The sequence below is a fragment of the Orycteropus afer genome, unplaced genomic scaffold (assembly GCF_000298275.1).
Source record: "Orycteropus afer afer isolate SDZICR_OR568_19922 unplaced genomic scaffold, OryAfe1.0 scaffold01036, whole genome shotgun sequence".
In the NCBI taxonomy this organism is placed as follows: domain Eukaryota; kingdom Metazoa; phylum Chordata; class Mammalia; order Tubulidentata; family Orycteropodidae; genus Orycteropus; species Orycteropus afer.
In genome coordinates this window covers 255,836-281,641 of record NW_006922623.1, presented here as the reverse complement: position 1 = coordinate 281,641, position 25,806 = coordinate 255,836, and the positions used below count along the sequence as shown (strand labels likewise).

Genomic DNA, 25,806 nt, shown 5'->3' with positions numbered 1-25,806 from the left:
TTGGACTCTTGGAGCTGGAAGGGCCCTTGCACACAATCATTGAGGGGCCCCTACTTCTGTAGACTAGAAAACAGAGGCTTGCCGAGAAGAAGTGACTTGCCAAAGTCCCATAGCATCAGCAGTGGAGTGGCACCCCACCCTTTCACTATCTACAAATCCACAAACCTACCAACTCACTCATTCATCTCCCACCACTCATGGACTCTTATGTTTTCCAAGTTTTTGTCCATCTGGTTGAATATATGAATCCTTAGGTTTATTCAGGTGGTGGAAATACCCAAGGCTATTCTACAAGAGGTTTTGTGATCAAGTGCCTTACCTCTTCACCAACAGAGTTTACTTTTTCTATTTAGCTGATTTATGGCTGCTCAACGTTTCCAACTAATTTAGATGGAAGGCAACATTCTATAGGACAGAAGTCATGGTGTTGATCACATGAATTCACCACAAATATATCATATTTGCCTAAATCTCTCTACCATTGTTGGATCTAAAATGAAGTTTTACCAATAAATGAACAAAAGTGGGGGGAAAAGGGCAACTTTTAAAAAACAAAAAGTTTCTCCCACTTCCCAGTTATTTTCAGATGGAAGTAGTAAAATGGTTATTGGGTAGCAGAAGTGCAATTTCCCTTTCCTTTTGAAGGAAGCCTGACTTCTTCTTAATTTTTCCTGATGATATAAATTCATCTAAGGGCTATTTTTTTTTTAAAGTTTGTCTGTTAAAAATTTCATTTGGCTTTTGTTAGGGTTTAAAAACCATCATACCAAGGACTGTCAGAAGAACGATCAAATCTGTCCTGGAGGAAGTGCAGCCAGAATGCTCCTTGGAAGCAAGAATGGTCAGACTTCATCTCACCTTTGCTCACATTGTCAGAAGGGATCATTTCCTGGAGAAGTACATCATGCTTGGTAAAGCAGAGGGTCAGCAAAAAAAAAAAAAAGGGAAAGATCCTCAATGAGAAGGACTGACACAGTGGCTGCAATGATGGGCTCAGGCATACAAAGGATTGTGATAATGGCACAGGACTGGTCAGTGTTTCCTCTTATTGTACAAAGGGTCACTATAAGTCGGAGCTGACTCGATGGCACCTAACAACATACCAAGGAACAGGTCCCTGAGTGATGTAAAGGGTTTGCTCTCTAATTGAAAGACTGACATTTCAAACTCCCACCCACAGTGGCACCCTGAAATAAAGGCCTCGCCATTTGCTTCCATAAAGGTTTTAGCCAATAAAATCCTATAGAGTGGTCCTACTCTGTAACACATGGGGTTGCCATGAGTCAGAATCAACTCAACTGCAACAGGTTTGGGTTTTTTGGTACCAAGGAACAGATGCCAACATTGAAGCATATAATGGTTAGGACAGAAAGACAGTCCCTAGCTCCAGGTCACATTAGAAAAGAAGGGCTAAGTAGAGGCAAAGAGAAGAGAGGAGGAGGAGGAGAGGTGAGAAGACTGGGAGACAAGGTTTATCCTCCCCTGTAAACAGAGTGAACACAAGCCATAGCAGCCTTCTGAGTTTTACAACAGATGCGAAGCCATGCACTGGGCGAGATGTGCTCAGATGAACCGCCACAGATGCCTTCCATTAAAATACAGCACTTCTAAATTCTGGAAAACCCAACATTCTACTAGGGGCTGTCCCCTGTCTCCAGGTGAGGCCTGTCCTGCAGCTAGAGGCCCTGGGCATCTGGAAACCCCAACTTCATAACCTACGTGGCTCTTCCTCCTCTGTCCACAGTGCTTGCCTTGACCACATAGGAGGGAGTGTCCAATTTCTGCTCCTAGAGCCCAACTTCCCCTCCTGTTCACACGCAGAACCTTCACCCAAAGTTACACAAAGAGAAATGAGCAGGCCAGTAATTCTTCAAAGAGATGGAGCTGACCACAGAACCCTCAAGGGCTTGCAGGGAAGTCCAGCTGCCAACAGATGACAGTGGCGTGAGGGCAGGTGGGATCCTGAGGCCAGGGAACAAAGGCAGATTGAAATATCTTCATATGAAGCATATTTTTACCCCCCTGGGAAGCATTTCACTCTGGAAAAGAAACCAACTAATAAGTTTTCATAATATTAAAATAAGTCTTTGATATATAAAAACTGGCCAAAAATGTTTTTTTACTTGTTACATAAGAATGCCATCTACACTCCAAGTGTTTCATTGGATCTTTGTTCTCCGAGCCAGAGGACGAGGGGGATTCGCTCATACACACCCTCAACCTGCAAACCATTGTGCGTGTGTGAGGGAGATGCTGTTCCATCACAGTAGTAAACGTACATTCAGACTTAGGATTTTACAGCAGGAGTCAACACAGCAGGCCAGAGTCTATGCGCCTCCAAGATTGTACCTTTAGTGACAAGACCATTAGCAAGTGGCACCAGAGGATTGCTCTATGTGGAACAAAGACATCCAGTGTTGGCTTCTTCCCTGCCCTCATCCCAGAAACTTCCCACACCATCCAGACCCCAGGACACGACAAATCATTTACACAAGGGATTCAGTATCTTCCCCAGTGTGGTCCGATTTGAGTCTTTCAGTCTGAGGGAGGCCCTCTCCCCGGCCCCTCTGCCCTTCAGAGGGGACCCTGTATTGGCACTGGGCTTCTCAGCAGACTCTGGGCACTTTTTGTAGGTGCGGGCACTACTAGCTCGCCTCAGGGTGCTGCTGTCCTTGGGAGAGGCATCCTCAGGGCAGCCCTTGACCCTCAGCTGCCGCTGTGAGACTGTCCGAGTGATGCCAGGGGCTTTGGTCACAGGAGAGGATTCTGTTTTCGTGCACCGCGATGAGGAGGCCACCGTGTTTCGGGCAAAGTTGGGGACAGGGGCTGGGGCACGAGGGAGGGTAGGGGCTGGCGGAGTCTTGGGCTCTTCTTCAGGGGTCTCAGGACCCTGGGAGTTGGAGCGACAGATCTTATTTTCCTCAGGCTTCTGCCTGGGCACATTCCTGAGGGGTTTGGCGCTGGGCTTCTTGAGAGCGCTCCGGTGCTGCAAGAGGGGCTCCCTTAGCAGACGGGTGCTACCAGAGCCACTGCTGACCCGCTGCAGCTTCTGCTCCTCCCGCACAGTGGCCTCGGCCCCTGAGGAGGGCCTCCTGGGCAAGGTGTCCAAGGGCCCTCGCACAGAGCTCCGGCGCAACAATGTGTCTGTGCTACTGGGGGTCTCCCGGGGGGGTACCCGGGATGGCTGCTCAGGCCGCTTCCAGCTCCCAGGCCCCCTGCTTGACTTGGATATGGGCACAACCTTCCGCATACTCTCGTTCTCAGAGGAGTTCAAGGTTCGCACCGGCTTGGACACTGACCCCTGGCTCTTCCGAATGCTGCCAGGCTTGGAGGCCCCTGGGGAGACCTCTTTGAGGGAACTTCTCTTTGGCACTGCCACATCTTTACCTTTCGTGGTTCTGTCCCGGGGAAGGCCACCCTTGCAGCTGGGCATACTCTTCTGGGAGACAGAAACAGGGGCCTCCCCAGGGGGGCTGGAAGTAGGGTTGGAGACCTGGCTGCCCCCCATCTCCCCAGCCCCAGAGGACACAGAGCCATCCCTGTCCCCACCCCCAGGCCTGGAATCAGTCCCCTCTGAGCAGTCCAGAGTCAGAGAGCAGTCAGTGGTGTCCGAGATGTAGAACAGAGGCCCCGGATCTTTGTTCTCAGGGTCATTGTTACCCACAGACACCACAGCCACACTGCCGGGTTGGTCAGCGGCAGCCCTGCCATCTTCCAGGGCTGGACCAAGACCCTCCCAGGAACCTCTGTCACCAGGGGTCAGGCTGCAGTTGCCACTACCAAGGGACTGCAGGCTCCCATCCTGCAAAGAGGTTAGTTCCACAGGGCTGACATTATTCACAGCCAGTTGGGGCATCTCCTCCAGGCCTTTGCAGCCCTGGAGGTTGAACTGGGCCAGCCCTGTTACCAGCTCATGTTCCTTAATCCCTAGAGCCAGCGGTGAGAGTGGCGGAGACCGGCTTGGACCCAGGCCCACTGGCTCACTGTTCCTCTTCCGCAGGATGCTGACTCCACCTCGCCGTGCTCGGGGGAAGGCAGAGCCAAGGTCCTCAGGCAATGGGGCTGGAAGCTGGCTCTGCCAAACTGAGGGTGGTCTGGAGGCCTCCTCTTGGCCCCCCAAGGTCTGAGGTCTGTGTGCAAGGTTGGAATTGAGGTCTCCAGGCTCCATCCAGGCTACTGTGGGCTGGGCCTGCCGGGTGCTGCTCCGGGGCAAGCTGTTAGATTTGGTAGGATCCTCTGGGCTACCAGTGGAGCTCTCCAGGAAGGTCAGCAGCTCCCGGTCAGCAGAGGTGCCCAAGGAGAGGCGGGAGCGGCGGGTGTTGGGAGGCCGGTAGGAGGGGCTGATGGACCTCGGCTGCAGGAAAGGGGGCAAATCTTCTGCACCCTTCTTGGTCAACAGCTCCACGTCATTCTCACTGCTGCTCCGGCCAAACCCCCCGAGCTCCCCTGCTGCCCAGGAACGTCGCTTCTGCTCCAGTTCCCTCAGTCGCTGCAGCTGCCTCAGCTCCTGCAACTCTCGGTCCCGGTTGTCCTGAATGAAGGTGGAGAGAAACCCAGAGATGCATGAGCTATGTGGGAGCCACGTGCCCTATGACTACAGTGAGAGGCGCAGGCAGAGAGGGGGATATGGCATCCTGCTCTAATTGGGCCGTGTTCTTCACTGAGAGTACGTGTACTTCTGCACACGTGTGTGTGCAGGAAGGGGTAAGTTCTCCCACAGCTACCTGGGGATCTGACTGCAGAAGCACAGTAGGCCCATCCCAACCATCTGTCTCATGTTGCCATCTGAGCTCCTGGACCCAACTTTCAGCTTTCCAGTCAAGACATTCTCCCCTTGGTGTGGTCTGTGACTCCACATATGCTTGGTGCTTCAACTCCAAGGAAGCTCAAGTTGGTTTCTAAGTAGAGCAAGACAGAGAGAACTTCCAGGAAAGTGCATTTGCTATTTAGACAGCTGTGGTAGCACAGTGCCTAAGGCACTTGACTGATAACCAGAAGGTTGGCGATTCAAACCCACCAGCTGCTCCACAGAAGAAAGACAGGGCAATCTACTTCTGTAAAGATTTACCGCCTTGGAAGCCCAACAGGGATCACTATTAGTTGAAATTGACTCAGTGGCAATGATTTAGAGAGGAAAAACACAATGGATGTTAGAAAGGTGTTAAAATTTTACTTACGTGTTGCATGGACATGTGTGCACACACATGCATGCTTATGTGCAGTACATTCTACTTAACAATGATTTGGATGCACAAAGTTATACCCAAGATGGTAAGAGATGCCTTTCAAAGCCCTGTTCTCTGCTGTCTGGTAAACAAACACCACAAATGCTAAGGTGGCTCTGCCAGCTGCCCACCCCAGCAGAGGAGCTAACTTCATATCCCACCCTAGGCCACGCCTCTGTTCCCATAATCAGAGAAGAGGAAGAGGAGCAGGTGTGCTTTACAAATCCCTCTACCTTTCGCTCTTCTCCAAAGCACCCACCCCTCCCCAGCAAAACTGACCCCAAACAAGCACACACTCCAAAAGCAGACTTTATTGCACTTTCAATATATTTGTGTCACATAAATGCATGGCTTTCACAACCCAAATCTCTTATCACTAGCACTTTTTACTTGAAGATCAATTTCCTCAAATGGTGGAATTTCCCTTCCAAGTTTCTGTGAGGCTCTGGCTGGGCTCTCCTGGCCAGGATTCTCTCCTCTGACTCTTGGCTCCTCCTGTATCTCTAGCCTCCTCAAACCTCCCTGAGTCTCTCAGGCCCCTGCTTTCAAGGAGGCCTGGGGTGGGGGGTGGGGTACTCCTGGCTCTCAGGACAGCTGTGCTGACAGCATCATGCAGGTGGCCTCGTTGGCCTGCAGAATTCTGACTGGGAGTGAGGACCTCAGCAGAGCCAACTTGGCCTCTACCAGGCCACGGCCGACTCCCCAGCTGAGCTCACTGCTTGGAGAGAGGAGTGTAAACGTGGCTACAGGCTGGGCCTCTTTCTTTGAGCTGAATGGAGAAAGGAGAATAGAGAACTCAAAGTAATTCTGGGCTACTGCAGGCTCGAGGGAAAGTGGACAGTCCTAAAAGAAATTCTGCTAGGGACAGATCGGCACTTTAAACATGGGGCAGAGAACCCTCTAGTATTTGGTTCCTCCTCATCACCTGAAATGAAGGGATGTGAGTTATTTTGTTTTGTTTTTAATAGGCAGGTAAGCATTTTGTTTGCGGTATCAAGCAACCCAGAGAGTTTTCTGGCTTCCGCCATGAACTCAGAGATCACTGGGGTGGGGTGATCGAAGGGCAAGAAAAGTGCCTGTTGTGTGTGAAGCTGTCAGTGGCTCTGGCTCCCATGTGCTAAGACCACACCACGGTCATGACACTCAAAACGGGAGAGACGGCTTTCCAATCACCCCGTTGCAACAAGTCTCCCTGAAAGAGGAAATTCTCCTCTGGAGAGGCAGGTGAGAAAGATACTCATGATCTTCAAAGAAATCTTTAGATATTATTGCTGCCTTCATAAATAAACTCTACTAACAAAATTCTTTTTGGGAATTAGCCAGAGAGCTGGTATAAGCAGCAAAGTATCTAAGGCAGCCAAATGCCAGACTCCTGATGCCATGGAAGCCTTGGGGCTGGGAAGGCAGAGCTGCTTCCCTGTAATCCCAGTTCAGAGCCTGGCAATGCCACCTGGGCCAGAATTTCCTTAGAGCATGGAAATGTTGAACCATCTTTCTGCCATGGGCAGAGGAATGAGTCAGGAAGAAGAAAAAGAAAATTCCAAACAACTGTGAAAAGAGAGAGGTGTCATCAGCCATACCTTAACTGCTTTGTTGAATTTGGTGCAGAAGTCTCTAAATATCTGAAGACATTCATCCAGTTTCATGGTTTCTTTGTCTTCACAGAAAAAATCTATAAGGGTGTGGGCCTCACGCTGAAGCTCTTGTTTCCAGTGCTCCAGTTCTGTCAGCTTTTCGACAGCAAACTGCAGAGAAAACAAATAAGCACACACTGAGGTAAACAGGGTCAGTGGATGGGGCACTTGGTGTTTTGTCTGGTGCCTGGGAAGACATGTTCCCTGGGTTCAATTTCAGGTCTCGGAGAAAGGCAGGCTTATTGTGAGACCAGTACACTCAATGCCAAAAGGAAAATAATTCAACCCAAACAAAACCTCAAGGAAGAAAGGTGAACCTCTTCTGTGTGAAGGTTAGAAGCCACAAAATAGATTTAAGAGTTTTAACTATAGAATGCCACTCACAAAATCTTTATCTTTAATGTCATTGAAAAAAATACATAGGCATACAGCTGTTTTTTTATTTTTTATTAAGGGTGATCCACTCTCAATTTGTTCTTCTCTCTCTTAGAACTGAAGCCTTCCACTGGCCAAAGGTTCCTGGGTGGTATAATTGGTTTGTGCCCAACTAACCTAAAGGTTGTTGATTCAAACCCCCCCCAGCAGTACTGCAAAAGAAAGGCCTGGCAATCTGCCTCTGTAAAGATCACAGCCAAGAAAGCCTGATGGAACACAGTTCTACTCTGTAATGCATGGGCCCATCATGAGTCAGAACTGACTCAATGGCTTCGGGTTTGGGGTTTGGTTTTCCTACTGCTTCCACAAAGAAGTGGGAATCAAAGAAGCTTGCCTTCCTCCAAGGAGTTCCCAACACTTTTAGGATGGAGACCTACCATATTCAAGGTTCACAAACCCACTTTTCTGACCACAGTTCAATGACAGGTAGTAATGCTGAGTTGCAATGAGGAGGCGTGGTGAAGTCACTTATCTAATTGACAAACTGTCATTTTTGCCAGGGTGAATGGGTGTTTAAACTTAACCCTGAATGGGCATATCAGGATCATGCATTATTCCCAAAGGGCTAAAGCCCAGGTGCCTAAACTAATATCCCAGCCAAGGCTTCTTAACCAAAGCTCCTGCTCCAAGTCAGCAAGGAAGCTTCTTCAATAATCACATGCTTGTACCCCACCCACACAGCTTAACAGGTTTGGTTGTTATTATGTGCCGTTGAGTTGGACCCAACTCATAGCGACTCCCCCTTGGGTTTCCGAGGAGGTATCACTACGGAAGTAGATTGCCCAACCTTCCTTCCGAGGAGTGGCTGGTGGGTTTGAACTGCCAGCCTTCTGGTTAGCAGTCAAGTGCCTTAGGCACTATGCTACCAGAGCTCCTAATATGTTGGGAGTGCACTGTTATTTTATTAAAACTTTTTAGAAGATTCTGATGGGTACTCATGGTTATTAATTACTTCCCTGTAATTCTTTGTTTTTTTCCAATTCTTCAAGTATAAATAGGTCCTAAAGGTCCTTGTAGATTCTGGTTCTGCCTTCACAAAGAAGTGGGAATCAAAGAAGCTTGCCTTCCTCCAAGGAGTTCCCAACCCTTTTAGGATGGAGACCTACCATATTCAAGGTTCACAAAGCCACTTCTCTGACCACAGTTCAGTGACAGGTAGTAATGCTGAGTTGCAATGAGGAGGTGTGGTGATTACAGGGAGGAACATATTAGCAGCCACAGCAGCCCCCTCTCCCAAGTCTTATGTTACTTTCTTTTTCATTGGTGGATAGAGCTTGTATGAAAGAGGAATGTATGAAGTATTTTATTTTATGAAATCTCATGTATCATGTTAAAAAAAAAAGAGATTATCTTTGAAAAACTTCTTTTTGAGTGAGGGGGATGGGCCCAAGAAATGGTAAAGGTATAGGCTGCCTCCTTCAAGTAGTGGGCTCACTGCTTGAACGTGCTTGGAGAGCTACAGACCCTAAAGAGAAATGTGGATAAGACTCACCACTTCCCACCCACTCCAACACGCCTTCCCCCTCAACAACCCTCTTCTCAACACCAAACACATTCAAGAGGTAGTAAGGAACCAAAACTATTTAGGAAACCAAATACCAGAAAAAGTAACCATCTGAGTCAGTAGCCCCAAGGCAGTGTGTGCATTCATGCTGTATTTTTCTTTATGGAGAAAAGGGTATTAATGAAAGGATAAATCTTTGCCTGTCATTCTATCACAGAGGAAAGGATGGATTCCAGCCAAGAACAGCTCAACTGCAGAAAAATAGGACTCCTGACAAGAATCTACATGGAAGCTTAACTCCACCTCATATGTCTCAAGATCCTATGGGGACTGACAGAATACCAGGATGGAAAAAAAATTAAAGGCACTGAAGTCTCCCTTAGACTTTGGAAAAATGAAACATTCTAAACATAGACCTGAACAACAATCAATCTCAGAATTATTTGCTAAGAGTTAGTTTTTAAACCATTTCCACCTGATTAGGGCCACAAACTAAAAAGTCCGAAGCTACACTGGCAAAATGTGAATGACAACAGATTAACAGTTGAAGCATCACATTCAACTTTACATCTCTAACTATCTGGTAGGGACCAAGGTCCCAAGTTAATTCACAAAATATTTTTTGCCCAAAGGGTTAAAATACTGAAATAGATCTACAAAAATGAATTCCTGTCATTTTTCTGCTCACAAACCTTTAGTGGCTCCCAACTGCTGAGAGCATAAAGCCCAAAGTTTCCAAACTGGCACTGGAGCCCTTCATGACCTAACCTTAACCAACCTTAAAAAGTTTTATCTCGCCTATTCAAAAAAAAAAAAAAAACCCTTAAGAAAAATAAACAACATGGCTTTGAGAAACATTTTATCTAGAGATATAAAAATGATTGCTGGAAGACTTTCAAAAGCTAAGAAAATGTTGCCTTTAAGGAGCAGAACTGGTAATCATAAATTTTCTGCACTAATATTTAGTGTAAGATTATTAGTATTTATAGGCACTATGGAAATAAAACATTTAGAAGTCTAATCTTCATGTGTTATGGTTCTTATTCTTGAATTTCTGAATTTGTTTTCTGTACCCAAATATGCTTACTATTTAAGTGCTTGTGATGGTGGTGCTTGGTGTGTTGTTTCACATTGTGAAAAAAAAACTTCTCACTTTAAATGGAAAATCAGATTTGGAAATATTTAAAATAAAATTCAGAACACGTTTAATAATAAAAATCAACTCATGGCAGAACCAAAGCAAAATCAAACGTTTGCTGTCACCAGAAACACTCAGAATATTTTGATGTAGCTAATTATGACTAAAGCCTCAGGTTGGTACAACTTTCAAAGCACACTGTTTCTTCCTCGTTCCAAGGGCAGCCTTGTCACATGGATTCTACCTTGCAAGTCTCAAAGCACTAACAATACGTAAGGAAGCACACAGTTTCACTGAAGACTAAAAGTGTAAGACAGTGTCATCTTTTTTTTTTTTTTTTTAAATAAGGAAGATAAAAGAAGTACGTCAGACTATGTAATTAGTGAGTCACAATGAGCTGTCACAAACATGTTCACTCTGCTGTTTTTTGTTGATGTTATTCGGAATGGCTCCTGACACACCCTGTAGGGCTAATGTATTTGGGTGTTGATAGACAAACCTATTGTGCATTCTACTGCTCCTATGATAAAACATTCATTATAAAACATGCCAAAGATGTAGCTTGTTTCTTCAATGAAAAGCAATGAAGGTGCAACAGCCCAGGTTTTAAGGTGTGTCTAAGGTTTCTGTGGAATTTCATTCTGTTTTCCAAAAGTCTGACTGGGTGACAGGAACTCCTAAATCGTGGTTAAGAACTAAAACTCGAGTTGCCACACATAGACCAACCAAAAGCACCCTATGCCGATACCAGTTCACTAGGCTGAACATGCAAATTAACAATGATAAATAGAGGCCTGAACCCTAAACAAATTTCTTAGTTTTAAACAATATTCAATGTCCTCTTTAAAAAACAAAAAACACCCAGCAAAGAATGGGCATTAAATTACAAAGTTGTTTTTTTTTTCACTAACTTAGGGGAAAAATATGAATGAGAACCTTTCTCTTCCACAAACACACATATGCAAATTTAACCAGCCTTGGTGGTATTGCTGGAAAATTAAATTAGAGGGATTGACTCAAGTCACCTACAAACCTGAAGGAAATCTTCCATCTGCTGGCAAAGTTCTCCATCCCGTTGGATGTTTTCCTTGAGAGATTTTGTCCTGACAAACAGTGAGTGCAGCTCTGCCTCTGTGTTATCGAGAGATAATCTAAAAGAAGAAAGGGGAGAGTGGGCAGTTGGCACAAGGAAGCCATGTGTCATGTGGGTACATCAAAAAGACCAATCGTTGGTCAACCTCAGAACCAGAAGGGGAGAGCTACCATGATTACACTTATCTACCTGCACTTAGATGGTGTGAGCTTCTCTTTATGTTTTCTTAAGAGGTGATTCCTTCCTAAAGACATACCCTGGTTCAAAGAAAGCAGGCTGTACCTGTGCTCTTGCTGCTGAGATAATCAAAACCATGCAACTTTTAAAAATCTTCACCAACGTGGTCTGAACAGCATTAAAAACTAAAGGCCAGCAGGACTCTGAGACTGAAACTTTTCTCTTCACTAAACACAAAAGAAAGCTCTAACTCAAAAGAACCAAAGTCAAGGCAACATATGTTGGTCATCAGGATATGAAGAGTGATGCAGAAATGCTGGGACTCCCGACGTCCCCTTGCTTGCCACAGACAGTGAAGCCAGCATTCTATATTTTATAGAGAAATAACACACAACTAACAATTCTGTAAAGAAATGGTAGGATCAATGACAATGCTTTTGTTACATACGCTAAATCAAGATTAGTAGAACACAAGTGATATTTTTGTCACCTGGTAAAGTGAACAAGTGAAACTTAAAATCCCAGTGAAATTCAGTTAGCAAATTCATAAATTAAGATGCTTTCATGCTCCCATTGTCAATGTTATTTTCCTTTGTACAAAAACATTTTCCACCTTCACTGGTTATTGGCACCCATCTGTGATCTGTTTGTACTTACCCTACCTTTCAAACAAGCAAAACTTATTAAGAGTTTTTCTAAGAGAACCTGTAGCTAAACTTTCCCAACTAATTCTAACCAGAAATGTAAGTTTAAAGAGTTTCAATGGTTATTTCTCTCAATATGGCTCTAGTAATATTTCTATACTAGGCAGAGTAATAATATTCTTATATACATTTCTTTTAGTAATTAAAAAACAAAATAGTTTATATCTTATAAGATGCCCATTCTTTTTGGAGAAGAATCTGATCATCTATAAACATGAATTTTGAACTCCATACACCTTGGAAATGATAATCCCACTTTGGTTCAGACATGTAATCTGGTTAGATGTGTAGAGAGTCACTAATAATGAGACTGTGGCCAACAATGGAGTCCTTGGGTGGAGCAAATGGTTAACACACTTGGCTACTGACTAAAAGGTTGGCAGTTCAAGTCCACCCAGAGGCACTCTGGAAGAAAGGCCTGGCAATCTACTCCCTAAAAGGTCAGTCAATGAAAACCATAGGGTGCACAGGTTTGCTCTCACACACATGAGGTTGCCATGAGTCTAAACTGACTTGATGGCAACTGGTTTTGGTTTCTGGCCAATGACAAAGGGAAGATTTAAAAATCGTTCCTATTTGCATATGGCTTATATCTACCAGGACTTTGTGTAGATGCTCAAAATAAAAAACATATGAAGTGAGTTGATACATGAAATTTTGTGGGCTGAAGCCAACTCACAAAAGCCAACTATAGGTATCTCTTCCTACCTCTGCATTCAGTAATATCACACTGACAGCTTGAAATGAGCCACAGTAGCAGTATTTACATCATGGAAATTAGCAAATGCTACGAATCAGGGCTCCCTGCCCCCCACCCCCCCAGGAGAGAGTTAGTGGACACTGAACAGTGGCTATGTATTGTAAATTTTAAAAAGCAGAACTCAAAATAGCAAATATCCATAGGCTGTAACTACATTAAAATACATGTTAATTATGATCAGAAACAAATTAGAGTGATATAAATAGAGCTTTATGTTTAGTAGATACTTTCTCTGTAGAGGTCAGTGACTAATTTAAAAAGAAATCTTTTCACAGCTCTTGATATGGTTCCAATTCCTTCTAATGCAATAGAAAATAAATGTACCATGTTAGGTTCTACAAGGAAACAGTGATTTATGGCCCTAGAAGTGATGCATAAGAACTCCAAAGTAATAGGCTGTGTTGTTAGAGCTCTATGTTTTGGGTGGGGAGGGATTTGAAGTTTTTAATCCATATTTTTTTCACACTGATGATACTCATTAGAATAGGCTGCAATATTTTTTAAGACTAAAAACAAAGATTAATTTTTCAAACCCCTCAAATTCAAAGGTGCACACACACTTCCATAAGCCAATGAAAAGACCTGAAACTTCAACAAGTTTTTAAAGTTACAACTTGAATCAAAAAGCTTGTAAATATTCTTGAGTTGTCATAAGAAGGCAGTTTGAAAAACTCTTGAATATTCACAATTCATTGTCAGTCTTTCTTGCTTACCTAGCAGCCTCCTGAACGTGATGCAATTTTTCTGAAAAGTTTAGAAGAATGACATCTTTTTTTTGGGCTTCCTGGAACAAAAACAGAATTTTATCACTAATGAAGAAAATTGGAAGGAAATAATTTTCCTAGGGCCTGAAGGAGACTTAAAATCACTGTTCCCATTTTTATGGCTGATGTATTCAAAGCAATTCACTGAGACATGAACTCTGATATTCTTAGTAAGATTTACCAGAACTCTCCTACTCTCAAGATGCATTTAACTTCCCAGAGCAATTTCTTCTGACTTGAAATACAATTCATGTGCATTAAAACTCAATGGAAGGAGGTGGCAGCTTAGCAGGGCCCATTGTTTCTAAGAGAATCCAATATATCCTGCTTAAATACCACCCATACCTACAAGTATGCCTTTAACATGATTGAGATACCTTCAGCTGCTAAACCAGTTTTCTAGCCGAGTTTAATCAGAAGGTGCATTTGCCATGAAGGTGCTTGGATTCTTCACCCATTCAGAGGGTGAGAGGAGGAAGGCAGGTGAGAGGGGAGCAATTACTAACTAAGGAAACTTTTGATGGGCAGGAACCAAGTGACACAGAGTGACTGGATACATGGATCTCAAAGAGCTCTGCCAGAGAAATATCTGCAATCCACTCTGGATAAGGAAACACACTCCATGTTTTCATGTTCTGCAAATTAACTTGTCAGTTAAGCACTGAGTGAAACCTGTCTTCCGTCTTTGAAGATTATTCTGAAGCAATAATAAGCCAAAACCAAACTCACTGCCACAGAGTTGATTCGACTCAGAGACCCCCATGGGTTTCTGAGGTGGTAAATCTTTACAGAAGTAGATTGCCCAGTCTTCCTTCCGTAGAGTGGCTGATGGGTTTGAATCCCCAGCCTTCTGGTTAGCAGTCAAATGCCTTAGGCACTACGCCACCAGAAGCTCCCTGAAGCAATAATAGTACTTATTATTTATGGAGAGCTTGCTATAGCCCAAACATTGAGCTAAGTAAGCACTTTTTGGAGTTATCTCCTTCAGCCCTCTCAATTACTTTATTTTTAGGAAGGTATCACTCTCCCCTGAAGTCCCTCCCTATGTGGTGCAAATGATTAACATGCTGGGCTGCTAACTTGAAAGGCTGGTGGTTTGAGTTGGTAGTTGAGATATTTTGGAATAAAGACCTCACAATCTACTTTTTTTTTTTTTTTTAATTGTGATTTGGGTGAAGATTTACAGAGCAAATTCACTTTCCATACAGCAGTTCACATATACTTCTGACAATCTACTTTTGAAAAATCAGCCACTGACATCTCTATAGAGCACAGTTCTACTCTGACACACATGGGATCACCATGAGTCAGAGTCAGTTGGACAGTAACTGGGAGTACCCTATCCTCATTATTAGAGGTAGAAATTGAGGGTCTTAAAGCTTAACTTTCTTTGTCTGAGAACAGCACAGCTAATAAAGGACAAGTCGAAATCTGCCTCCAGTCCTGTCTCATTCTAAAGCTCATAGTCGTAACACCCATCTAGCACCACTTCCTTCCCAAATTAAAGCTCTGTTTACATGATGGATGTCAAAACAAGCTGATTCCAAGAAGACAGAAAGAAAAAAATCAGTACAATAAGTTATTTGAGACAATTTAATTTAACAATAAAGATATAACTTTGTCCATGGCTGACGAAAGAAGGACGTGATCTTTTTAATTGCTCTGATTTCCTCACTCTTTACCTCTAACTGGCCACAAATCTAGTCAGTTTGACTTCCTAAAATCTTAATAAACATTCCTCTCCTCTGCATCTCTATGGCCATTACACTCCTCACAGTCATCAAATAATAAGAGCCAATTTCTACTGAGTGGTATCCATATTTCTAGTTCTTTCTCTACTCCAACCCATCTTCCATGCTGCCTCACTCCTAAACACAAAAAAACAAACCTGGTCATGCCATTATGCCATGCACAAATTTCTATTGACTCCCTGTTGCTAAAACATGAAATCCAAGTTGTTCAGCTTTGGCACGTGAGTCGATCATAATCTAATTCCACCAATCTCTCTTCCCCACTCTCCATCTCCTCTACTTCTCTCTGCTCCTATAACCCAAGGCACCACTCAACTCAGGAATGTGTAAACAGTGCTTCTACAAACAGATCCTTTTTGGAACACACCAAGCCCTTTCCTAACTCTGCTTGATGCCACCTTACTTATGTCTGGGAAAAACTTCACCATCTCCAAGGAGGAGTCACACACATTCTCTCTCTGTAGTAATCGTTTCCACATACCTGTGCCACAAAGTGCAAAAGATTCATCCCTGGTTTGTTTGCCTTTGTGTCTGCCAATTTGAGCAAAGAAGACAGTTTAAATCCCACAGCATTGCCAGCATACCCTCCCTGAAAAAGATAAATCAAGAGATACCTTTAGACAGACAAATACCAAAATTGAAAACACAACATATTTTTTTAAATTTTACTCACTGCATTCATGATATTCCCAGCCTGGAGCACCAAGTGTAATATAGAATATAGCTCTTCACATGACATCAACTCTGTCAAGTAGAACAAACACATTACAGTAGCTTAGAGAAGGGTTCAGCTCAAAAGGTGCAAAAGACAACTACTACATCCACGCTTAAGTGTATGTGAAGCAAGCACTGACCTCAAACTGTATACAAAGGCTAAAAAAACAATAAAGAAGCATATTCTGCATACATCTAATGACCATTTGCTATTGGGATCCTTGTCCTAGTATTTAACTAGGAATCAAATCTGGTTACATGTCACAAAACACTCCCATGATGGAAATGTCAAAGAACGAAAAATACAAAAGCCGAATGAAAAAGCCATAGAATGTGTTATAAAAACAACTTCCTTCTCAGCAGTCATTTCTTTAAATTTTCACTTCATAGCCACTAACCCTTGAGACTATATTTATGGCATATGAAAACTGACAGAGAACAATACTTTGTTTAGCCAACGACCAGTAAGTTGGTAAAATAAATAAATAAATAAGCACACTAGGATGACATGTAAATAATTTGCAAAGCACTAACCCTTGGGGCCCAGGGAACCTTTCTATTTTATTCAAAGCTACGCATTTCATTTGGATTGGCTGAAGGCTTTGAAAAACATTTCATTGTAATACACTGGCCAACTCATTATGTGAACAGCAAATTTTTTGAACCTCTATGTAAGTAACAATAATTAATTTTTAAATTGCAGTTGACAAACTGAAAAGAAAAACTGATCATTATAGTATATTTAGAGAGTAACATGTTACCTATGATATTTTTAAGTTAACATTCTCCTTTAAGCTTGGTATTGCTTTCAAAAAAATTTATTTGGATCATTGCCTATTTTATGTTATCTAAGAAGGACAGATTTTGAAGGGTAACCAGATAAGAAACGGTTTCTAACGTGCTCACAAATTTGCATTGCTCAGTATGAAAACATATGCTTCCATCTCTATTTGGACAAGAAAAGCAATCTTTCCAAAGGTGCTGTATAAGCATTAGTATAGGAAGAAATTTGAAACAGCTTCTACACTGAAAGAAGAAAAATTCTTACTTCTTAGTCTCCTTTCAAAGTGAAGAAAATATGATGAGTTAAAGAGAAAAGCTTCATCTCAACACAGAACAGAGCAAATGAACAGGAAAACCAAATAGGGATAAACAGTTCTACAACAATGACTAGAAATCCAGAAAATGACTGAGGGGAAATCAGGCTGCCACTGATGAATGCTACAAAGTGTGAGGGTCAGCAGGGGCGAGAGAATTTGCCTCAGAGACAGAGACGAGAAGGAAACAAACACAAATGTACCAAGCCTGCACTCTTAGTACTCTATAAATGTCAGGAACCAAAGCTCTCATCCCTATGGAAGAAGATACCACAGCAACTCTGGGAGGAGTCTATCCAAGCTGGGACAGACAATTTAACGAGTTGTTCAAAGAAATGAAAATTATCCACCTGCCTCTCTCAAACTTAAACAGCCCACCAGATGTTAGGTTCAAGGGGAAGCAGGTGGGAGACAAGACCACAGAGGAAATAAACATCAGGAACCCTGGCAGAAGAGTCACGCTGGAGATGCCTATGAGAAGTCAGGGGGAAAGGATGTCGGTCTCTAAGCCTCTAAGCCTCTAAGCAAGGCCAGAGCACAGGAGGATAAAAGGTGACCCAGGAGCCCAGGCTTTGTGTTTGCATTTGTTGTTGTCATTAACAGCCATTTGAGTCAGCCTTTGACTCATGGCGACCCCAGGCACCACGGAATGAAATGCTACCTGGTCCTAAACCATCCCCATGATTGGCTGCAGAAAGCACCATTGGGATCTACAGTGTTTTCATTGGCCAGTTCTCAGTAGTACACTGCCAGGCCTTTTTTCCTAGTCTGTTTCAGTCTGGAAGCTCCACTGAACTTGTTCAGCATCACAGCAACACCCAAGCCCCCAATGACAGATGGTGGTAGCTGTGTGTGAGATGCACTTACCGGGAATCCAACCCAGGTCTCCCACCTGGAAGGTGAGAATTCTACCACTGAACCAATGCTTCCATTCTGGGTGTATGTACTCCCCCCTATACACACCACACAAACAGAAAGCTAGCCCAGGAGAGGAGCAAGAAAGAGCCACTAACAACAAGTCTACTCTGAAGCTTGAGACAGAAGAAACCTTTGATGGAAGGATAACATGTAAATTAAAATTTAGCTGTTGTTGTTGTTATGTGCCATCAAATTGGATCTGACTCATAGCGACCCCTCCTTGGGTTTCCAAGGTAGTATCACTACAGAAGTAGATTGCCCAACCTTCCTTCTGAGGAGTGGCTGGTGGGTTTGAACTGCCAGCCTTCTGGTTAGCAGTCAAGTGTCTTAAATAGAAATAAACCCTGGTAACATCTCACATATTTTTTTAGGGAGTATCATAAATGAGACTTTGCATTTCTAATTTTAATTGAATTGTCTTTTCAACAAACTGTTACTGCAATTAATAAAAGCAAATGCATGTAAGATCATCTGTTAACTTACCTTTTGTAGCAGTTCTTAAAATTGTTATGTCTGTGTATAAAGAAGAACATGAAGGTAAAAAATCCTTCTTTAGGACCATGGCTTCAATCCGAAGTGAATAGCTGGAAAGCAAATTTAAACAAAACTGTAGAATTGAACGTCAGTAATTTAAAAATCATGCTCTGTGTAGAACAATGATCAGAGACTGTGTCCTTACTTTGGCACCTGGATTAAGTAGTGCATAAAGGAGTCTGCCAGTGACAGCTTGGACACATCTCCACTAAATGTTTTTAATTTCTTTACCTGAAAGACAAATGAGAAGGAGGCAGAGAAAAAAAAATAATTTAGGATTAAAAGTTTAGATTATTCTAAATTTTATTTCAGAATTCATCTAAGAAAACAGGACTTCAGTACTAAATTAAATGAATACAAATGGAGACCCAAAACAGTAAAGAAAATCATCACACTTACCCATTTCTTTAAAAAAAAAAAAAAAAAAAAAAAACTCATAAATTTGAAAGACAGGAGCTAATGTCACTTATATGGGTAGAGATGTACCTGCACTTGTTGCCATAGAGTTGATTCCTACAGGACAGTAGAACTTCCCCATAGGGTTTCCATGGGAGGAATCTTTACAGAAACGGATGGCCACATCTTTCTCCAGCGGAGTGGTTTGTAGGTTCAAACCACAATGACCTTTCTGTTAGCAGCCAAATGCTTAATCACTGCACCACCAGGGCTCAGTCCCCTACAAGTCAGGGAGCTGAAGCCACTAGAATCCTCAGGGATGTTACTAAAGAGAGGGACTGAAGAAAGACCAGTCCTAAAGATGACATTTTTTTTCTAGTAATAATCTGGAAGGGGAGATCATTGTTTAGGAGAAGAAAGAAGAGTCTGATCACTGAGTCTCAAGTGAAAGAAATGCTATTACTTTGAGCATTTTGTATGTAAAATACTTAGACTGGATAAGGTCTAAGATAGATCTCCTCTCTGTCCAATTCTACTTCACATATAATAGATTCATAGGAAGGGACTACTGTAGCTTGAGGCAAGTATGCTCTGGCTCTCCAGCAGGAACATAAAAAGTAAAAGTGATAAACAACCGAAAGATCAATATCAAGATTTCCCCTTAAGAAAAGAGCAAGTAATAAAACAGTATGGACCTTAAGACACCATTTCGGTCCACTTTTGACTGCTAACCAGAAGGCTGGTGGTTCAAACCCACCAGCCACTCCTCAGAAGGAAGATTGGGCAATCTACTTCCATAGACATACCACCTTGGAAACCCAAGGAGGGGTCTCTATGAGTTGGGACCAACTCGATGGCAATTTTTTTTCTTTTTTCTTTTTGTATTGTCCCTCCAGGCCTCCCATGCATATGCCACATACACAGGAAGAAGACATAAAGGCCATACATACACCAGGTGATAGGACTATAGTTGACTATTATTTTCCTCTCCTACTCATTTTTTTAAAGGCACTCTGGTGGTATAGTACCTAAGCCATTTGACTGCTAACCAGAAGGTTGGCAGTTCATCCACCAGCCACTCCATGGAAGGAAGACTGAGCAATCTACTTCTGTAAAAATTCACTGCCTCAGAAATCCAAAGGGGGTCGTTATGATCAGAATCAACTCGATGGCAATAAGCTGTTTTTTTTTTTTTTAAACTCATTTTTAATTCCTAAAAGGTTTACAATGAAAATGTACTTAATTCTCTTGTAAATAATTAAACTAAACTTAAAGTTATTAAACATATACAAAGATTCCTTCAACTGTAATAAAGGGGAAAAAAAAAAAAAAAGAGTTCTGACACAGATATACAGCCAAACAGCTAGCAGGTGGATATGGGGCAAAGAGGTCTCCACATCCCACAGAAAAAGTTCTCACATAGAAAACTGGATTAATCCAATTTAAGTCCACTGTAATAGCGAATTAGCCAACAAAAATACCTTATATAAGTAGTACCTTAATACTAGTAAATTATACAACAAGGAGCTCTAGAGGCATAGTCGTTAAAGCATTCAGCTGCTAACCAAAAGGTCAGTAGTTCAAACCCACCAGCCGCTCTGCAGGAGAAAGGGGAGGCAATCTGCTTCTATAAAGATTTACAGCCTTGGAAACCCTATGGGGCAGTTCTACTCTGTCCTACAGGGCTACTATGAGTCAGAACCGACTCAATGGCTGTGGGTGGGTATTGTTACAGCTAACTGTTGCCAACCAGCACTTTCTACTTTTTATTATTCTTTAGAAAGCCTACTCTCTTTCCCATAAAAAAAAAAAAAACATGATTTTTAAGTCTCTTGAAAAATAGGAAGCAGCACTTAAAAAACAAAGGAGAGAGTATTTGAAAAGATCCAGAAACTGAAATATGTTAATTATCTGAAAATAAAAAATGCAATAGTGTAAATTCACACCTTAGTATTAAATATGGCCCTTAAGACTACTTTTTTTTAAATGGGCAGAAAATAGTCATGTATGGAATTGCATTATTTCCCCTAACTTCAGGGTCCAAGAGTGAGCTTACCATTTTCTGCTTTACTAAATATGGGCAGATGGAATTTCCAATTTAGCTAAACCCAAATCAGTGCCTACTTTCTGAACTAAGAAAATCATCGGATGAGTTCTGATCCCTTCTGAACTACAGTTTAACAATTCACTATATATGGGCAGGGGCACAGTGAGGTTGTACCTTTTATAAGACCATATGTGCAGCATGCGCAAAGCTGCTGAAAAATCACAGCACAGTTTTCAGTCTAGAGCGTAAGAATGGGTCATGCGAAGGAAACTCGGTAAATATTTCTATTAAACATTAGACTAAACTGTAACTTGGCAATGATTAATATCTTTCACTTATGTAAAGGGCTAAAAATGTTTATAGATTTCAAGAGAATGGTGATGGAAAGATACTTCTGAATTTAAATAGTATGTATATAGTTCTTAATTCTTACTTCAAAATAAGATTTGTGTTCATTTAAGAGGGATTATTGTACCTTCATAGTGGTAGAGAAGAAAGGGAAGGGAACAAACCCTATAATTATTGTACATCCTCATCATCATTATCAAAAAGCATTTATTAAACATTGTTAGGCATAATTTTGTTGGCTGAGCTAAGTGACTCCCATCATGATGCTCGCAGGCTGTGCTGGGTTTCTGTCTTAATAACCAACATCATGCTTCTAAAGGGCAAGCCTCCTTCATTCTATCTAATTCCATTTACATGGCCTTGAAATAGCAGAATTTCCCACAAACATACCCACCCAAAAGACCCTGAGCTTCCTCCCTATCATTCCCATTTGGGTAGCAGAGTAAACAAGATGGTAGGTAAAAAAAATATAAATAATAAATAGGTAAAAACGGTTGCCATTGAGTCGATTCTGATTCATGGTGACCCTAGGTACGTAAGAGTCAAACTGTGTTCAATAGCCTTTTCAACGGTTGATTTTTCAGAAACAGATCAACAGGCCTTTTAACCTTTAGGTTAGCAGCCAAGCATGTTAAATGTTTGCACCACCAACGGACTATGAAGGCAGAGAAGTGGTCATAAAAATGTTCAGAAGAGGCAATGCAATCTGCTTCTAAAGAAAACAGAAAATTCCTACCACCTTACAGCTCTGAATCCATGACAGTAAGACAGAAGGGTGGGCATGTTAGGCTGGGGTGAAGGTAAGGAGCTTCCTTTGACCTTCTACTGGCTCCTCCTCGAGCCTCCTCACACCCAGGTCACCTCTGGGTGCGCGAACACTTTGCCGTATTTGGAGCACACTCCTAGGGCTTTCATTTTTGGCTCCCTCTTGCTTTGCAAGTTTTAACCACACATTTGAGGAGAGATGAACAAACATCCTAGATAAAACATTTGTGGAGGAGGGCAGAGAAAATTGTGAAAACAAATTAACCTTAAGGTAGCTTGTGAGCTGTGAACTCAAGAAAAAATAGGATTGTTTCAGTTCATATTTTTCTGAGTGTTGATAAGATTATAGTATTATTCAAAGGACACTTACTCACACCAGTACTTTGTGATAGCAGAGGTGATGAAAAGAACAACCTTTGCCCTCCCTTCCTCAAGGGAGGGAGTGGAGTGGAGCAGAAAGATCGGCTCTGGGGTCAGATAACTCAGGGTTCAATCAATTCCAACCTGCTCCTCTATTACCTATCAGTCACAGGACACTAAAAACCAAAAACCAAACTCACTGCCATCGAGTCGGATCTGACTCATAGCGACCCCTCCTTGGGTTTCCGAGGCAAGTAGATTGCCCAACCTTCCTTCTGAGGAGTGGCTGGTGGATTTGAACCACCAGCCTCTGGTTAGCAGTCAAATGCCTTAGACACTACGCTACCAGAGCTCTAGGCAAGTCGTATTCAGCCTGCATGAGCCTGTTTTTCATTTGCAAAATGAGGAATATCTTATATCTTTGTGAGAATTAAATGGAAAAATACATAAAATAATAATAGCCACAGTTTCTTGACTTAGCCAAGCTTTGGGCTGTTGTGTTGCCGTTATGTGCCATTGAGTCGGACCTGACTCATAGGGACCCCTTCTTGGGTTTACGAGGCAGTATCACTGAAATAGATTGCCCAACCTTCCTTCCAAGGAGTGGCTGGTGGGTTTGAACCACCAGCCTTCTGGTTAGTAGTTAAGTGCCTTAGGCACTATGCTACCAGAGCTCCTCAGCATTGGGCTAAGCACCTTCAATACATTTTCTCATTTAATTTTGTCCTGTAGAGTATTTGGAACATGGGGGTACTCAATAAATGTTTAGTCCCTTCTTGAGCTAAAAATGAGCACTGAAAGTTATACCACAGGCTTAACATGCGGTTACACATACACTTACCATTTATTAGCAAATTTCAGCCATCTCCCTAAACTTCTTTTATGTGGCCCTGCCTCCTCCTTGGTCGCATCCTCACCCTCCAATCTCCACCCAGAGATCCAAAGACTCCTTGGATCTGGGTGGTGCCAGAGGCCACAAAGCCTCACCACAGAGACAATTTGTCCTTGCAGCAGGCATTTCTCATTAGGTGGCTTCAGCTTTCACTTAGACTCCCTCTGACAGTAGGATCCCCGGAGAGAGTTAGGGAGGGGCGCCCAGCTGCCCTGAGGACTGTCAGGGTGTTCCTGAAGGAAGCTCCCAGATGAGTTTGAGGGTGTGGTGCACTGAAGTCCAGAGTCAGTAATGTAAACAAGGAGAAAAGTGTGACCAAGCTTCTCAGATATTCACATGGAGGATGACCTGTGGCAGGAGGGTGATGTGAGAAACAGCTGCGGCTGGGTCAGTAGTAGCTGGGAGGGCATTTCAGGATCCCACACCAACGTTTCATCTCAGCAGGACACTGTCTCTGGGGTTAGCTAATTGTCTGGGTGAGAGAGTGCCTCAGGACTAGAGCATTGCTTGGGTGGGTTTTAGTCATCTTGCCCTGAACAGTCTTCCCTTTGAATTATATCCCACACACAGTTCTTTAAAATGGGATAGGTTTGACAGCTAATTTGCTTTTTTTGAAAGATCATTTAGTTTCCCACAGCCTTTGCATTCCCTAATCACCTTTGAGTTTTAAGTTAGAAATGAAGATATTAAGAAAACCGTATTCCATCTCCCACCTCTCCAATGCATGAGCCGGTAGGCTCCTTTGTGCCTAGCTTGCATTTAGTTAGAAATTCTGATCTTTCAGAGCACTTCCAAGAACATTATCAAATCTGATCTTCACACAGAAAGATGAGGTCAGTTAGGAGTGGGTGTGTACACCGAGCAGTCCTATGGAAGAGTCATGGGAAAAAAGCTCAAGCAGGAATAAGAACCCATGAGCATCCAAGTCTTTGTAAATTCAACTCAAATTAAATTCTATAGATCTTAATTAAAGATTTTGGAACTCACATTCTTTACATAAAAGACAGATTAAGGACTGTTCAGTATGTAAGATCCAGGGTAAATTATGATTTAATGTACCTTTCCTTTAAGACCCTTTACTAATCTTAATTAATGCCATTCATTAATCTTGGCCAAGGTAAATTACATTTAATTTGCAAACAGAAAACTCAAGGTAGAAAGAGCCTCAGGTTATTAAATATACTTAAGAGTATTAGTTAACCACTAAGACCCTGAACTTGACCTTTTAACACTAGCCAATATAAAAGAAGAGGTATAAATAAATTTCTCTTCTTTGTTATTAAAGGTGCTAAAAGTCAGTTTCCATATATTATCTCTGGGAAGAGGAGAAGGATGAGGATGGGAAAGGGTAGCAGTGTATGTCAAAAGGGGGACTTATACTTTTTACTTTATAGGATTCTATTATTTAAATGTGTACAAGCACATATATTTGTGTAATTTCTTACTGAATTTTTTCAAGGATTGCTTGTTCAGAAATAAAGGACAATATAACGATTTTGGAAGATTTCATAAAATTGTCATTCTGTTTTCTCCTATCAAGCCTCCAACCATTCAACAATTCCATTAATTTGGTCCAGAAAAAAAATCAGTAAGGTTATATTATGGTACTATATTACTACTTTAAAAAACCAAACTCATTGCCACTGAGATGCAGCCAACTTATAGTGACCCCTCCTTGGGTTTCCAAGGTGGTATGACTATGGAAGTAGATTGCCCAACCTTCCTTCCGAGGAGTGGCTGGTGGGTTTGAACTGACAGCCCTCTGGTTAGCAGTCAAATGCCTTAGGCACTATGCTACCAGAGCTCCTACTGTACTACTATACCATAAGAAATTATTGATTTTTTGGTATATTAGGACTTCCGGTAAGATGGAGGAATAGGCAGACAAGCAACACAGACCCTCTTCAACAAAGAAAAGAAAAACCAATTGACAGAGATACAGAAGATAGTCCTGGAGCCCTAAGGTTTAAAAGGAACCATACAGAAGTGGATTAGGCACCAACTAATGGAAAAACCTGAATGAAAACAAGACCTAAGAATAGGCTCTGTTTGCCAAGGTTGGCAGGGACATACAGGAGGCTGACAACAGGAAAGGAGACAGGTGGTAAGTGTATAAGTGGTGTCAACCAGTGAATAGAGGAGCACAGCACAGTACCCTGCTTGTGTAGATAACATACAAAGAAAAAGAAAATCATGGGCAAGTCTCTCCAACAAACAATCACCAATTAAATATAAACACAAAAACAATGCCTCAGGGACAACTGAGCATCACAGTCTACACAAAGAAACAAGATAAAGCAGGAGAAACAAGGGACCAGGATACAGACCCAAAACACATCCCTGAGGAAGAAGCAGCATAGAAACTCCCTGATAAGGAATTCAAAAGAATTATATTTAGGTATCTTCAAAGGAATGAGAGACAGATCAAGAAAAACACAGATAAAACCCCAGAAGAATTTTGGAAGAAAATACAAGAACAAATTACAAAATAAATGAAAAATTAGAGATGATTTAAAATCTACATATAGAAATTCAGAAGATTAATACTAA

The 25,806-nt window shown here is 42.3% G+C and overlaps 1 protein-coding gene across 1 annotated transcript in view; it reads right to left on the bottom strand.

Annotated features, from left to right (window-relative positions):
- Nucleotides 1–2,482: 2,482 nt before the first annotated feature.
- The window catches only part of FHDC1 (FH2 domain containing 1), a 35,300-nt gene continuing 11,976 nt past the window's right edge, over nucleotides 2,483–25,806 (bottom strand). Inside the window, exons 4-11 of the mRNA XM_007958606.1 lie at nucleotides 18,594–18,679; nucleotides 18,398–18,498; nucleotides 15,859–15,929; nucleotides 15,667–15,774; nucleotides 13,384–13,454; nucleotides 10,970–11,087; nucleotides 6,806–6,970; nucleotides 2,483–4,531 (exon numbers count right to left, since the gene is read on the bottom strand). Coding sequence (XP_007956797.1) covers nucleotides 2,483–4,531; nucleotides 6,806–6,970; nucleotides 10,970–11,087; nucleotides 13,384–13,454; nucleotides 15,667–15,774; nucleotides 15,859–15,929; nucleotides 18,398–18,498; nucleotides 18,594–18,679 — 2,769 coding nt within the window. The remainder of the gene's footprint in view (nucleotides 4,532–6,805; nucleotides 6,971–10,969; nucleotides 11,088–13,383; nucleotides 13,455–15,666; nucleotides 15,775–15,858; nucleotides 15,930–18,397; nucleotides 18,499–18,593; nucleotides 18,680–25,806) is intronic.